Source organism: Aptenodytes forsteri, unplaced genomic scaffold (assembly GCF_000699145.1).
Source record: "Aptenodytes forsteri isolate BGI_AS27 unplaced genomic scaffold, ASM69914v1 Scaffold614, whole genome shotgun sequence".
NCBI classification, from domain to species: Eukaryota; Metazoa; Chordata; class Aves; order Sphenisciformes; family Spheniscidae; genus Aptenodytes; species Aptenodytes forsteri.
Window position 1 is genome coordinate 358,569 of NW_008795777.1, and position 15,267 is coordinate 373,835.

General features: G+C 39.4%; 1 protein-coding gene across 2 annotated transcripts; it reads left to right on the forward strand.

Annotated features, from left to right (window-relative positions):
* The first annotated feature begins 235 nt into the window (after positions 1-235).
* Positions 236-14,398, forward strand: FAM118A (family with sequence similarity 118 member A). Of its 2 annotated transcripts, XM_019473218.1 has the most exons (9): positions 236-394; positions 2,029-2,084; positions 3,320-3,572; positions 4,842-5,063; positions 5,686-5,814; positions 6,556-6,841; positions 10,097-10,129; positions 11,615-11,698; positions 12,689-14,398. In XM_019473218.1, exons 2-9 carry the CDS (start codon positions 2,038-2,040, stop codon positions 12,727-12,729), a joined length of 1,095 nt encoding a protein of 364 aa, XP_019328763.1. In that variant the 5' UTR covers positions 236-394; positions 2,029-2,037; the 3' UTR covers positions 12,730-14,398. The 2 variants fall into 2 exon arrangements, with proteins under 2 accessions (XP_019328763.1, XP_019328764.1); XM_019473219.1 differs by lacking the exon at positions 12,689-14,398 and having other exon boundaries at positions 11,615-11,780.
* Positions 14,399-15,267: the final 869 nt, after the last annotated feature.

Here is a 15,267-nt window from a genome sequence, read left to right on the forward strand (position 1 = left end):
CCTTGGTCTTTTTCCGGAGAGAATCGTCGGGGACGTGGGGTGGGTGGGGGAAGGAGACTTTCCTGTGCCCGGTGCTTCCTTCGTGTTGAGCATTTTAGGCTGCTTTCGTATATTGAACTGCCCGGAAAAATCGTTTGGTCCAATTAAAGCGTTGACCTGAAGTTTCAGTCAGTGAATAGAGCTCTCGTTCCATGCACGGATCCTTAAATAAAACTTACTTTCTTGAACAGGAAGAAAATACGAAATTAGAATTTGTTCTGATGACCCCTCCTTGCGTTTGGAGTAAAGACCCAGCTCCCATTCAGCGCTTTCGGGTATATCTGGATTGTAGTGGGGTCCGGTTTCCAGGCTGCCGTGAGGAAAGGGTGTTGAAAAGCAACCGCGCACGCCTTTGGTTAGTCCAACGTGTCTTTTTGAAAGTACACCAGTGTTGAATGCTGGTGCCCAGGTCCTCTGTTTTTCTAGGTGTGCTCACTGAAGAAGTGTTTATTACATCTAATAAGAGAATGTTCAAGACTAGTCACGATTACTAAGTACTCAAAGGCATGGGAGAAATTTGAACTTTATCCTTTGCAGCCGTTTAGCTGTTACGGGTTGGTGATAATTGCTGCCGCTTATTTGCACAGCTTCTGCTTCCAGGAAGCAACTTTAAGGGGTAAAAGGAAACAATGAGGTCTAAAATGTTGGTACTGACAGCATCCTGTGGTGAGATGCTTACTTTATTAATTTTGGTAAGTTACTAATGTAATTATTAAAGCTTTCTTGGGGATTCTTTCCCAAATACTTCACTGGATGGGGTTATAAAATAATACAATCTTTTTCAGAATAAATAAGTTGCACTTCCTTCATGTGTTGTTTTTGCGTTGTGAACTCATAACTCTTCCATATATAAAGGAATCTTGTTCTCTAGATTTTGAAGTGTTTTGCTCTAGGTAGGTTATTGTTCTGAATTTTGAATGTGCTAACGTTCTTCAGATGGTAGTGTAGCATCTTTGTAGGATACTGTCAGTGAAGGAAGGGAGCATGGAGGAAATAAATACTACAACAAGAAAAGTTTTTTCCACTTGAAAAGACATCCTGGGTGCATTCGCAGAAGAGATCTGTGTGTTTTCCTCAGAAATGCTGATGTCCCCCTATCATAGGGTGGGCGTTTTTTGGGTTTGTTCTTTTCTTTGGGGTTTTTTTCGGTCAAATGATCTCCAAACTTGGGCCTCTTGCTTCCAAATTAGCTTCCAGCATGTGAACCTGAGAGCTGGCAAGTAGCCTTATGAGCCATAGGGTCTGGCAGAACGCGTATTTGAGGGATTAGGGTCTGCAGTCTGCAATCTCCACAACCACAAACTAAGATGTGTTTCAAAGCCAAACAAAAAATACATCCTTACAAAAACAAAGCCAAGAATTAATGTAATGAAACTTGGGGATTTCTAAGTGACGATATTGTAGCCAAATTCTCCTGCCAAGATGCAGTCCTTCTTATGCTTTAGACACAAGACAATATAGACGAAACAAAAATAAGTTTTTATTTAAAATACTAGCTGAGAAAAAAATCTTTCGTGTTATGTGGTCTGGTAGAGTAGCCAGGTGGCTAGCGGAGGGCCTCTCGTGATCATTATGTGTTGCAGAAGTCCTGTTTCCACAAACTTGGTTGAATCAACTGGTTATTATGAAAAAAAATTAATGCAAGAAATGCATTAATTTACTTGAATTAACATTTAAGTGGGTATGATAAATTTTACCTTGAATTTAGACACAAGTATTTTTCAGCTGCATGAATAGCCCTATCTTCGTTAGCTTCAAAATGTCCATCGACTGAGCTTAAATGGAGCTGTGGTAGATTTACACACTCATACTTTGTCAGCTTTGTTTCTGTCAGTGCGTTGCTTAACTGGGGTGTGACATACAGAGTCTTGATTTTAAAATACTTGATAAGAATAAATAGAAAATGCTAACAATAATACATCTGGGTTTAATTTTGGCCTTTTTTAAGGTAGAAGTGTTAGGAATTATTTTACTTTTTGTTTCACTTAGGGCTCAGAGATGGATTCATCAGAACAATCAACAGTTAGAAGTGAGCAGAAATCCAGGTAACTTGTGTTGCAGAGATTATACAAAACTGTCTCTTAATGAAAATCTGAAAACACAGTGGAAATACATTACTGAAAACTGGATGCAAGAACAACGTCATGCTTGAAAACTTGAAACGATCCCAGAAACTAGTTTCTCCACTGACCGAGGGCTTCATACTCAGTTAAGCTGTTTGTGAGGAATAAATAATATACTTGCTGAGAGGAAACAATTTGTGCTGAATGTAGCAGGAAGGCATGGGGATTATCAGCAATATATTCTTTGTAGGCATTGGCTAGCAACCTTATCTACATGTTTATTAATTGCTTTGCCTGAGGCCATTTCAAGTTAAACATTATAGTTTTAGCTAGATAGTTTCAGATGATTGTGAAATAAGAGGTGTTAAACATCCATATTACCGGATTAACAGGAATTAAAAATCTGTAAAGGTAGTTTTGAAAGTCAAGGGAATTCTAAGGTTCTGTATTACTGAAATCCTTGTTTGTATACAGTGATTTCACTGTATGGTTTAAATGCATTTTCACTTCTTTGCAAAGTAATCACGAAAGCCAGACTTCCTCGACAGTTTCTTGTGCTGGCTTGCGCAGTGAATACTGACGTAGAACCAAATACGCCTTTGAGAGTCGTCTGTGGTTAGTAACATCTGAATAGTGGGCTAGATGAACCCTTGATCTGAACAAGCATGACTCTTCTTATGTTCCTGTATCCTAAAGTGAGAATAAGTGAGAATAAAAGATACTGCTTTTTCCCAGAAAAACACAAGTTTGTTTCTTTGAAATATTGTGACTCGTCCCTTTGAAATACTTCTACTTACTTTCTATCAGACACGTGTTAAGTAAACCATTGGACAGTCCTTTGACTGCTTTTTTCAAAATTTCATTTGAAATGGTGTTTGGCTAGCCCAGTGGACTGAAAATTGGTAATTGTCAATTTGGATCTCAAAGACATTAGTGATTTGAAGTTGTTGCCATTTTTTGGCTTTAATTAATTATGTACACTTACTTGTCTAAAATGACCAAAAGACCTAAAGTACATTGTCGGTTTGGGGAAGGCTGTGAACTGCTGCCAATACCATTCTTCTGCGTAGAAATGGAGAACTCCGTTCCTTTTGGTTGGTTAGTATTTTGCACAAGCGTTAATAGTTCAGATGGACTTCCTGAGTCAGTTGTGAGATCTTCAGAAAAGTTAGAAAATGCACTGTGAAAAATGAAGATTTTTGTTTTCTGTTTTAAAGAAAATTCTTAAAAAGTCTAATAAGAAAGCAGCCTCGGGACCTTCTTCTTGTAATTGGAACTGGGGTAAGTGCTGCAGTAGCACCAGGAATCCCAGCGCTGTGCTCCTGGAGAAGCTGCATTGAGGCTGTAATTGAAGCAGCTGAACAGCTGGAGGTGCTTCATCCGGGAGATGTTGCTGAATTTCGTAAAAAAGTAATCAAAGATAGAGACCTGCTTGTGGTTGCACACGATCTCATCAGGAAAATGTCACCAGTGAGTATGTTTATAACTTTGATTGATTTCTAAAATTCTTACGTACTTTTATTTTGTTATCAACAAAAATTCTTTTCAGCTTTCTAAAACTTGAAATTTTTCTGGTAAAAAGTGAAAGTTTGATGGTAGTCATATAGTACGCTGTACGTTTTAGAGAGGCTAAAAAATCTTGGTTTTTAGTGTAAGCAAGCTTTCGTCATGATTAATGCAAGCAAGACCCCCGACTATTAAATATTTGCCATAACGTTTCTTGGAACTGAAAGAGGAATTTATAGCTCTGCTGGGTAAAACTAGAGATACCCTGAAAGTACAGGTAGACCTTGACCCTACTGATAGCCTGAGATCACACAGACGTAATCACTGCTGCAGCTCACACTTCACTGAAGACAGTCCATACATGCCCAGTTTCTCAGACGTTCGTCTTGGGTTCCAGAGGTTTTCAGATTGTGTTAACAGGTTTGCCAAGTCTTCCAGTTGAAGTAATTAGGGTGACATACATACTGCTAAGTTGTAGGGTGTGTTGAGTGTTTTACAACACGTGGTGAGCTTCTCTAGAGGCAAAGTGTAATAATAACCTCTCTCTTTTGGGAGGAGTCTGCATGTATGGTTAGGCAGATTGAACAATTAATACATTTTTCTCAACCAGGAAGCAAAAAAAAAAAACCCAGAAAAAAAACCCCAAACCCTTTAATAGTATATCCCAGACTCTGAATCCAGGGAATGATAATTTCAGTACACTAACCGGTTTTCAAAGCAGTAAAATCATACTGAGAAAGGTGAGGTTTCCATGTAGTTAGGCCAGTAACCATATTTGGCTTATAAACAGACATTTGTTCTGTGTGTGATACAGTTTATTGAATAGGAAGCCTGTATATGTCATAGAATTGTTACGTGTTCCTATCAGTCTCGGCAGATACTCTGGGCAAATGCAGCCTACGCTTTGAGGAAAGCGTACCTTCATGTTTGTTTAGGAGTGACGAGTGAGGATTTCACTGTAGCAAAACAGTTTTGTTTTACTGTACCTGCATTACAAGCTTTCCTTGAGAAAGCCAGACTATTATTTTGAGCTACATTAAGTAGAGGCAAGAGCACCTGAATAATTTGAGATTGGTTTTGATGGTTTTGTACATTCAGACCTTTATGCTTTGTATACTATGTAAGCCCTCTAATTTTAAAGAAATGCTTTGGCATTAAGTAGACAAATGATGTGGAGGCAATTATAATGGTGCACGTGGTCCTTATGAAGCGTTCATCTTTTTCTTTCTTCAGCGTACTGGGGATACGAAGCCCAACTTCTTCCAGGATTGCTTAATGGAGGTGTTCGATAATTTAGAACAACACATTCAGAATCCCGTTGTTCTGCAATCAATCCTGAGACTGATGGAGAGAGGCACAATGGTTCTGACTACAAACTATGATAATTTACTTGAAATATTTGGTCAGCAACAGGGTAAACCTATGGAATCTTTAGACTTGAAAGATAAGGATAAGGTATGATGAGAGCAGTAAAGTTTTTAGACTTATTAGAAGAGAAGGCAGCTCATAAGCTTCATTGAAAGATGTTTTCCTGTTTAAAGAGTGTCGAGGCTAAAACTTCTTAATTGGTAAAGCATGTCTATAAGCTAACAGCAGATGCACATTTATTTTACGTGTCTTTTTATTCTGAATAATCTGGTAACAGTTACCAAAGAGAATTTCAGTGATGCACTTATTAACCAATGCCCACCCACTCCGTGGAAAAAACACACAAACTTACTTAACTTACGTGAAGTAATTGTTACAATCACAAATATGATTTCACCTAGCTGGTAGTTAATTTGCTGTTCATATCTTTTCTGTCCGTGTTGCTGGAACTTGCTTCTTGGTTGAATGCTTGTTTAGACCAAAAAGCCAGAGATATCTTCAGTATCAGCAATCACCCCTTTATTATAATTTAAAGTAAGCTGTGTAATTAGTAATTAAAATTGTCTCTTGCTGCAGAAAAGTGCAAAAGAAGTTACTTCTGCTTTAAGTGGTTTTATAAGTTAAGACAGCTGTATATTTTTGCAGAATCTCGGTTATTGTAGTATATTATAGTATAACAAAAGAATGTAACTTGCATGATTTGCTTTAGGTTCTTCAGTGGGCAAGAGGTCATATAAAATATGGAGTTCTTCATATTCACGGCTTATATACAGATCCCTGTGGAATGGTGCTAGATCCCTCGGGATATAAAGATGTTACTCAAGATCCTGAAGTCATGGTTCGTGTGATCTTTAAAATCTTCACTACGTTTTGCCAAACTATTTTTTTGTAATCACTGCATACACATTACCTAAGGCTAGGGTTTTGCAGTTCATATAGATTAAATAATTGGGGCCCAGAAAAATGGCAGTATTATTCAGAAAGTCAGCTGTGTTGCTAGGGCAATGTATGCTCTTGTATACTGCTGCTTTGTAAATCACAATCAAAACCCTCAGCTGTATGTCGTAGTTTTAGAGTTCTTTGTATTTATCTCATGAAGGAACATTAGCCCCAAAATACTAGACACCAGAACAAGGATCCATCACCATCTGATTGCTTGGATTCATTTTTTTAGGGGCTTAAGCTGTTACCAGCTCTGGATCCTGGACTTAATGTCGTATCTTAGGTATTTTAAGAAGTCAAACATTAGGTCAATCTGTAAATAAGGAAAATTAATATTCTTGACCAAACAGGAGCCTAATATTCTGTCATCGTAATTCTTTCAATTTAAAATTCCCTTACTGGAAATACATGTGCACTTAATTTTGTATGGTAACTTTGAATATAATTTTTTTTTTTTGTAGAAACAGTGCTTATGAAATGTCAGTTTGCCCGGATCCTAAAACATGTGCTTAATTCAGTTCAATAGTGATATCTGCTCTGCTTCTCCTTTTAAGTCTGACGTATTTTAAAAGTTCTTACCTTGGCCTTTTGACTGCTGAAGTAAATGTAGCGCTTGTGTGCTTATATTTCTTAACAGGAGGTTCTTCAAAATTTGTATCGAACCAAGTCTTTTTTGTTTTTGGGCTGCGGAGAGACTCTGCGTGATCAGATATTCCAAGCTCTTTTTCTTTATACTGTAAAGAATAAAGTGGATTTAGAACATTATATGTTGGTGCTTAAAGAAAATGAAGACCACTTTTTTAAGCTCCAGGCAGATATGCTGCTGCACGGAATAAAAGTAGTGTCCTACGGGGACTGCTTTAAACAATTCCCAGAGTACGTACAAGATCTGACTGCTCAAATCTGCAAGCAGAGAAGCCCAGGTAATGTATCCTCTTCAATAAGAACATTTTGAGTAGGTACGTAGCAGGGTGCCACGTCTGAACAATCAGCAGTTGGTCTGAGGTGCTGACCTCGTGCGTAGCTAGCGATAGGCCTGTGCAGCATCTTTGCTTATGAATGGCATGCAGAGTTGGAACACGTGACAAAATTGTAACCAAATTTCTTTCTGTAAGGTCTGTGGATTCTTGCAAATTTAATCTTTAATTCTGAATTTGTCTTTTTGTTAGCATTTGGTTAAGCTGTTTACTTTGTGTATTTTTTTTTTGGCGTGAACGACTCCAGTATATTGAGTATTACATTGTATGAAATATGACATGTCAGTAAAAGAGGCTAAAAGAATAACTGGTGGGATAAGCTGGTTGAGCCACAATATCTGATGAACCGCAGAATGGGAAATTAGTACACCCAATAGCGTTTCGCTTAGCACAGTTAGGGCTAATGGGGAGAAAACCCGAGTGTGAGGATAATGTTTTGTGACAATAAAATAGAAGAGGCTGTGGAATAATACTCCATTTGTGACAGTGAATGGCATTCTGTAGAGGGCGTTTAATGCTAAAATGGGAAATAACTCGATACCTTTGCTGAAGGTAGCAGTCCTGTACCGACAGGGAGCTAAATCTTACTAACTAGGTCCATTCACCTACTCCCATCCTGTTGTCTCTCCACTCATAAAATTCCTTAGCTGTAACGATGAAGAGCCTTTAATACAAAACGAGGGAAAAACAACAACAGTATGTTGAAAGAAAGAGACTTCTTTAATGTTTTCCAAACAAGGACAGTTCTACTATGGCTTATGCAGAGAATTGAGGAAAATAACTAGAGTAAATGACCTTGGGAAGAATACTGTTTCACAGCTCTCTTATGTATCACGTCAGTGAAACTGTTTTGTCTAAAATTAGTGGTCACACAAGCGGTGCATAGCAGGAACCTTCCCCTTGCCCTCCTTAAAAGAAAATTGCAGGTGTACGCCCAAATCATATAATGGTTTTTGTAACTGGATGAATATTACATTTAGACTGGATTAGATTTTTCTTTCCATGAAGGCTAGAAAAAATACTTAGCACAGCATCTAGGTTTCGGGAAGTTTGTCTGCAGTGTAGACACCTAAAAGTAAGTTGGGGTGCAGTTTCAGACACTGAACCAGCCTCAGCCTGCTGGTTCTTTGACATACTGCTGTTGATGGATGTGATGGACATGCTTCTCATAGTCTGAGCAGTGCCTAGAGCCTGTTGAGTCTGGAGTATCCGATTTATTGCAAAGCAGCCATTGATATCAAAACAGGGTGGGAGATACATTTACGTAAGCTCTAAATGGAAACGACTGCAAAATCAGACTATAATGCTCCCCTTTTTGTTCAGTGGAATTACTGATTGGCATAATACTTGCAAGAAGAGGGACTTAACTCTGACTTCAGAATCTTGATCTGAATGTTGATCACATTTACAAGTCAAGATTCCAAACAAAACTGTTTTCAAATGTGCGTAACTGCTCTTTACGTTACCAAACTGTCAGGTTTCATTTTTTTCATGCTTATTTACAAACTCTCTTTTAAAAAATAGCAGAAGGAGTTTGTTAAAAGGGTTATATGAAAGAAATGAGAAATGCAGGCCCTGATAGGGGACTTCAGCCACCCGAACGTGTGCTGGAAAAGCAGCACAGCGAACTGCAAGCAGTCCAGGAAAACTACTGGAGTGCGTTGAGGACAACTTCCTAGTACAGGTGACGGAGAGCCTGACCAGAGGAGAGGCGCTGCTGGATCTGTTGCTCGCTGTTGGAGAGGTCAAGATTGGAGGTAGCCTGGGCTGCAGCAAGCATGCCCTGGTAGAATTCTTAATCTACAGATGAAGCAGATGAAGTTGCTAAGCCACTAGCCATCATATTTGAAAAGTCATGTCAGACTGGGGAAGTTCCCAGTGACTGGAAAAGGGGAAACATAACCCCCATTTTTAAAAAGGGAAAAAAGGAAGACTTGGGGAACTACAGGGTGGTCAGTCTCACCTCTGTGCCCAGCAAGATCATGGAGCAGATCCTCCTGGAAACTATGCTGAGGCACATGGAAAACAGAGAGGTGATTGGTGACAGCCAACATGGCTTCATGAAGGGCAAATCGTGCCTGACAAATTTGGTGGCTTTCTGTGACAGGGTTACAGCGTTGGTGGATAAGCATTTGATACTGTCCCGCATGACATCCTTGTCTCTAAAATGGAGAGACATGGATTTGATGGGTGGACCACTCGGTGGATAAGGAATTGGCTGGACGTCGCACTCAAAGAGTTGCGGTCAATGGCTCGATGTCTGTGTGGAGACCAGTGATGAGCAGTGTCCTTCAGGGGTCTGTATTGGAACCAGTAGTATTTAACATCTTTGAGAACGTGGACAGTGCACCCTCAGCAAGTTTGCGGATGACACCAAGCTGAGTGGTGTGGCTGATACTCTAGAGGGAAGGGATGCCATCCAGAGGGACCTGGACAGGCTGGAGAGGTGGGCCTGTGTGAACCTCATGAAGTTCAGCAAGGCCAAGTGCAAGGTCCTGTACATCCCAGTCATGGATACAGGCTGGACAGAGAATGGGGTGAGAGCGGCCCTGCCGAGAAGGACTTGAGGGTGTTGGTTCATGAGGTGCTCAACATGAGCTGGCAATGTGCGCTTGCAGCCCAGAAGGCCAACCGTATCCTGGGCTGCATCAAAAGAAGTGTGAGCAGCAGGTCGAGGGAGGCGATTCTCCCTCCCTACCCCACTGAATAAGGAAAATTAGGCTGAAAGGCTGAGAGAGTTGGGGTTGTTCAGCCTGGAGAAGAGAAGGCTCTGGGGAGATCTTATAGCAGCCTTCCAGTACTTGGGGCAGGGGTGAGGGGTGCCTTGCAGGAAAGAGGGGGAGGGACTCTTTATTGGGGAGTGTAGTGATAGGAGGAGGGGTAACCATTTTGAACTGAAAGAGGGTAGATTTAGATTAGGTATTGGGAGGAAATTGGAACAGGTTGCCTGGAGAGGTGGTGGATGCCCCATCCCTGGAAACATTCAAGGTCAGGTTGGACGGGGCTCTGAGGAAACTGATCTAATTGAAAATGTCCCTGCCAACAGCAGGGGGGTTGGACTAGATGACCTTCAAAGGTCCCTTCCAACCCAATCTATTCTGTGATTCTAAATACAACCTTGCCATTTTGGAATGTTGTATAAAAATGTAAAAACTTTTTGGATGCTAACTTGTGCCGTTGCTGTCTCTTAAACTTCTCTAGATGCTGATCGAGTGGACAGCACAACACTGTTGGGTGAGTAATGTTCTTATTTTCACAGGAAGTTCCGTAATCTATCAGAGGGATAAAAATAAGTCTCTCATTTACAAAGTAATTGAATGATTATAGTGCAGCACTGTGATTTAGCTCTGAAAGTCTGCTTAACATACTCTCTTTTTGCCCTCTTATTTTCTTTCTACATATTAGCAGATAACTGCTGGCTTTCAGGTGTCAATAAAATGACAAATGATAAAATGGAAAAGCTCCAGAAAATGTGTATAAAAAATTATTAATGCTGATCAGAGTATTCTAAGATAATATTAACATCCATTAAGGTTTTGGCTTAAATTTCCAAACATACGTTTGGCTATTTTGAATGCCTTCCTTAAGAAGGTATGGAGGAGTGAATCTCAAGCTTAAGCGTGTAGTACTGAAGGTGAATTTTTGGCTAAGTGTTGTTCAGGTATCTTTGTGATACTTCTGTGAATAAGCAGAGCAATAATACATTCCAATTTATGGTATAAAATAGCAAAACTTCCCTTTGAAACAACACTTCAACTTAAAAACATTACGCTTCTAAGATATTTGTGCTGCTGCTGCAAATGATACCAAACCTGTATAAAAAATACCATTTCATTATTGCATATAAGGGTCTTTGGCATCGCAGGAGATTTAAACACACACCCTCCACCCCCCCACACTTTTTCACAATCAAAAAGTACACAAGGTCCAAGATACTTGTGGGCAGGTGTAAAGTCAGAGATTACTTTTGTAATTGCAACTAGATTTTAAGCTTATCTGTCTTTCAGATGAATTCATAAATCCCTTTTTCAGTAAAGTACAATTAGGCATCAGTGGAGAAGAAACCAAAAACTTGAGGACAATGTATTCCAGTTCCACTTGACATAAAGCTCCTTTACTAACTTATTAGCACCCTCCTTACAAGTAATCTTAGCACCTGTTTACTTGTATTTTGGAATACATAGCAAGTTAAAAAAAAAAAAAAGAATTATTCCTTAACACAGATTTGTAAAATACCGCACCAAAAAAAAATATCTAGAGGTTTAAGTGATGGATGTCCTGATTTTGAAGGAATTTCCCTTCCTTTCATTTCTACCGTCCAGCTATGCTGTTTATACTTTCAACAGTAGCTCACACCAACAATTTTTTTCCTCTGAATAAGGGATCCAAACTTTTTAAAGAAGCTTCTCACCTGTGAACTCCACAGGCGGCATCACACAAAATCAAGAATTATTTTCCTCAGAAGGCAGCTGTATAATTGGCTACTTCCCTTTTTATATGTTAGTACCAGAGCTCAGTGTTGGGGAAGAGCTCGAGATCACTGAACTGGTGCAGACTTTCAGTAGGGTTAGTGTTATAATTCAGAATCCAAATATAAGAACCTCAGTGGACCAGTATTGTGTTTATTTTAATATTTGGTGCTTGTAATAAAAAGTATACAAAGCACACATATGTAGCAACATAAATTTTTTTTTTTTCCTCCCCCCTCTCCCTCCACAGGAACTTCATGTGTGGACTGTGCTAAAAGGAAGTTAGGAGAAACCAGCACTGACTCTCCTAAGAGAATCAAGCAGTCAGACAATGGTATACTCACTATTTAAGTGAAAAAAAACCCAAACAAAACCCAACCCAAAACCCAGCTCAGCAGCTTTTTAACAGTAGGTGTTTTACAACCCAAACAAAACCCAACCCAGCAGCTTTTTAACAGTAGGTGTTTTACATCTGCTGCATGAAAAGTTTTGACCTGAGTATTCCCATGGTTTTAAGTGGAATAAAAATTGTGCACCTTAGCCTTTTCTTTTCTAGAGCTGTAAATGTGTAATGTATGTAAAGCTTGAGAGTCGTACTAGTCACTCTCCAGGCACTTCCGTACTACTAAAACTGTATCTGCAGGGTTGTTTAGAAGCAGGTGCGAGTTTTCTCTCCCTGTGCTTCAAGCCAGTTGGACCAAGGTGAGGCCACAACAGAGGTACTGTTTGAATCTGTCAGAAATTACTTTTGACATACCTGCGACTATCTGTTAGTTGCCTTTGAAATGAAGGGGTTTCTATTCTTTTCTCATCAGCTGAACTGCAGTTAGGCTGCTGGAGGTTGAACTCTTCAGGGGTCTGTCAGCACAAGGCTGCTTGCAAGCTTCAGGTTCGGATCCCTAAGCTGTTGGGAAGTGTTGTTTCACGTTTATAGATCCTGCATCATGATAACCTGCCTATTTTACACTTTCAGCACGAGTATTTGTTTGTTTTCATTTGTCAGTCTGTTAAGGCATGAGATCACACGGAGAAAAGGATGCAATAGTAATGTATCAGCAAGGACATACCATATGTACATGGGGGCTTACTGACCTATTTGCAGTGTATTTCTACGGAAATATTTTAAATGTTGTTGTTTAAATCACAGAGTATGCTGCCAGTTATCTCAGAAAGCAGATAATGGATAGTCTTAATGCAGCAGAATTAAAACCAGTTAGTATCTAATTGCGTACACAATTTCTAGTGTGTAAGTTTGACTTCAGTTGAACTACTCGATGATTAAGGTTAGGCATTGCATTAACTGTTGTTTTTTTTTTTTCCTGAGGTGCTGTTACTTCTCCTGCCACTGAATTGTCTCAGCACTAAACTGACATAATTACCAGTCCAGTTGCTAACACTGGTAATCTTATGAAGTGTTCTAGTCAGCTGCTTCTCACCTCAGTGTCTGCAGGAGAGCATGTTCAGGAGCATTCTTTGTTCTTATTCTGGCACATTCATACCTGGCAGTCCTGGAGGGTTGCTGCAGTCAGGTTTCTCTGCTTATGTTCCCTGTGGGTTTGATGTTACACCTTCAGAGATCACATCACACTATAATGAGCTTTTACAGGGAGTGGAAGTGATGGGCCTGTCAGATGACCTTTCTGTCTGAATTGTGGTATGTCAACTCTTTACTCCCATGTCACAGAAACAATTTCTGCTTGTTCTCTAGTATGTATGTGTGCACAATGAAAAGCTTAAAAGCTTCTTTCTAGACTAATAATTACTGAGATGGGTAGAGTGTTTGTGGTGTGGAAGTCTTTGTCCCTGTTCTGAAGTAGGTAAAGATCTCACGACATTTTGCCTAGAAAAGCAATCATCTTAAACAATGCATGCACACTGACTCTTGTCTTCTACCCCAGAAGAAAACACCCAGTTGTCTTTCATGATTGACAGTCTGGAAACCATACTTGGGTTTTAGTATGTGATATAATTGCTAAGGACCTCAAGCATCAGTTCTCAGGGTTTCAGCTGTGTTTTTTAAAAGGTAAAAATCAAAAGCAAAACCAGCCTGAATATATAGACCATACGCATCCTCTCCCTTTTGAGACACTGTATTTATACATACATCACTTTTGAAAATTAAGTCTTCTAGCACTGCATATAGCACTCTCTGTAAGACTCCAACCTCTAAAATTTGCTTCTCTAGTCAACATGAATTGGCTGTTTTCAAAAGTGATCAGCCATGCTATTTTGGATGCTGATGGATCAGCTTAGAACACTTAAATTGTTGCTTCAAGCTACAGCAAAATTAATCAGATGAGCTGAGCCATTTATGACCCTGATTACTGCAATTATTTAAGCCCAACCCTAAAGTCACGTAACTCCTTATCTCGTGCCTGAAGTCAGATCCACATTAGGAAATCACACCCCCTCCCTTTGGTAAGGATCAACTTACACCTAGCACTGGTGATGATTCTTCAGTTTTGTAGAGCTGAACTGCAACTTACTTACTTACACACCAGCCTCCCCTGACTCAAGTGCCATTTATTTGTATCCTGAAAAGCAGATGGGTAAGTAGGGGGTTATTTTAATTCCTAACATACACAGTAAGAAGGTAGAAATGCCTAGTTTTGGTGTGTCCTCCCCCCCCCACCCCCTGCAATCCAATAATATATTTGTCATCTTAGGGATGGGATTGCCTTGCAGCTACCTCAGGGTTTAAAATACAGTCAAAAGGGTCAGAACCTGAAGCTTGTCTGTTCCATTTATCTGTTAAGTGAAAGAGTAACTTGTTTAAGGCCCTGTTCAAATTATTACCCAAGTACTGTGAAAGAACTAACCATACAAATTGGCACGTTAAATGATGTTTGCCAATTCTACCATAGATGGCGGCTCTTCTACTTAATTCATAGTTGTTTTTTTTTTAAATGGCAGTAAGATATTTACTGAAAACAAACTTGTTGACCATTTATTGTCCTGTTTTGTTCAAGCTGTGTAATGAATGTGATAGGACATCTCTGATGATGGCATACAACCTTTTAATAAAGTATTTAAAGCTAAATAGACCATTCTTGTATAGTAGCTAAGACGTGTAGCTTTCACCGTTCTTCAGACTGTTCAATTCTTTACTGTATTTTTCTATTTCAACCAGCTGTTCCTAGCAAATGGTTAAAAAAAGCCACAAAACAAAACTTCTGTATTTGCAATACACAGACTGATGCGGGTCAAAGATCTTTGAAAATCACTAGAGGCTGCTCTTCTATCCATCCTTCACACTACTATAAGTATTTCCACATCTGTCAATGGATTCTGAATTAAGGGACTGATGCTAACTTACGACTTACACTCAGAGTTAAGTAATTTTATTTATTAAAGTGTGGCAGCAACATAAGTATTTGATAAACATCTGTCTACAGTATAAGTAAGTGGACACATTTATGTCATTGAAATGTTCCCATAGGAACATGCTATCTGCTGCTCGCATGTCATTCCTTCCTTATGCAGTAACCCCACATGTCCAGACATCATCAGTTGTGTGCAACAAGCACAGTATTAGCAACACGTTACAAGGTAGAGGTGTATAAGCAGCGTGGTGGATAAAAGGAAGCTAGTATATGAACTTAAGAAGATGTAAGTATTATGAACAACCATAAACCAAATAAAGCTCTTCAGCATACACCAAGGTGAAACGTAAGCCACATGAAGTGATTAGAGCTCTCTCAAACAGTGTTCTGTATGCAACTTTATTAACTTTGCTTCTTACATGAAGCACGGCCATCAAAATAAACTCGACTTTACTGGGACAGCTACATAATAACAATCTCAAACCAATATACTTTTTTCTAAGGCTGCTACCTGTATGGCATCTGACTCACACCTCTTTTATTCTTTCCACTTTTGTGTGAGGTAGAATACCTCAAAGGT

Coding starts and splice junctions, on each gene's coding strand:
- FAM118A (XM_019473218.1), top strand. CDS start 2,038: ATGGATTCATCAGAACAATCAACAGTTAGAAGTGAGCAGAAATCCAG. Junction 5,064..5,685: donor ACTTGAAAGATAAGGATAAG/GTATGATGAGAG, acceptor GATTTGCTTTAG/GTTCTTCAGTGGGCAAGAGG. Junction 5,815..6,555: donor CTCAAGATCCTGAAGTCATG/GTTCGTGTGATC, acceptor ATTTCTTAACAG/GAGGTTCTTCAAAATTTGTA.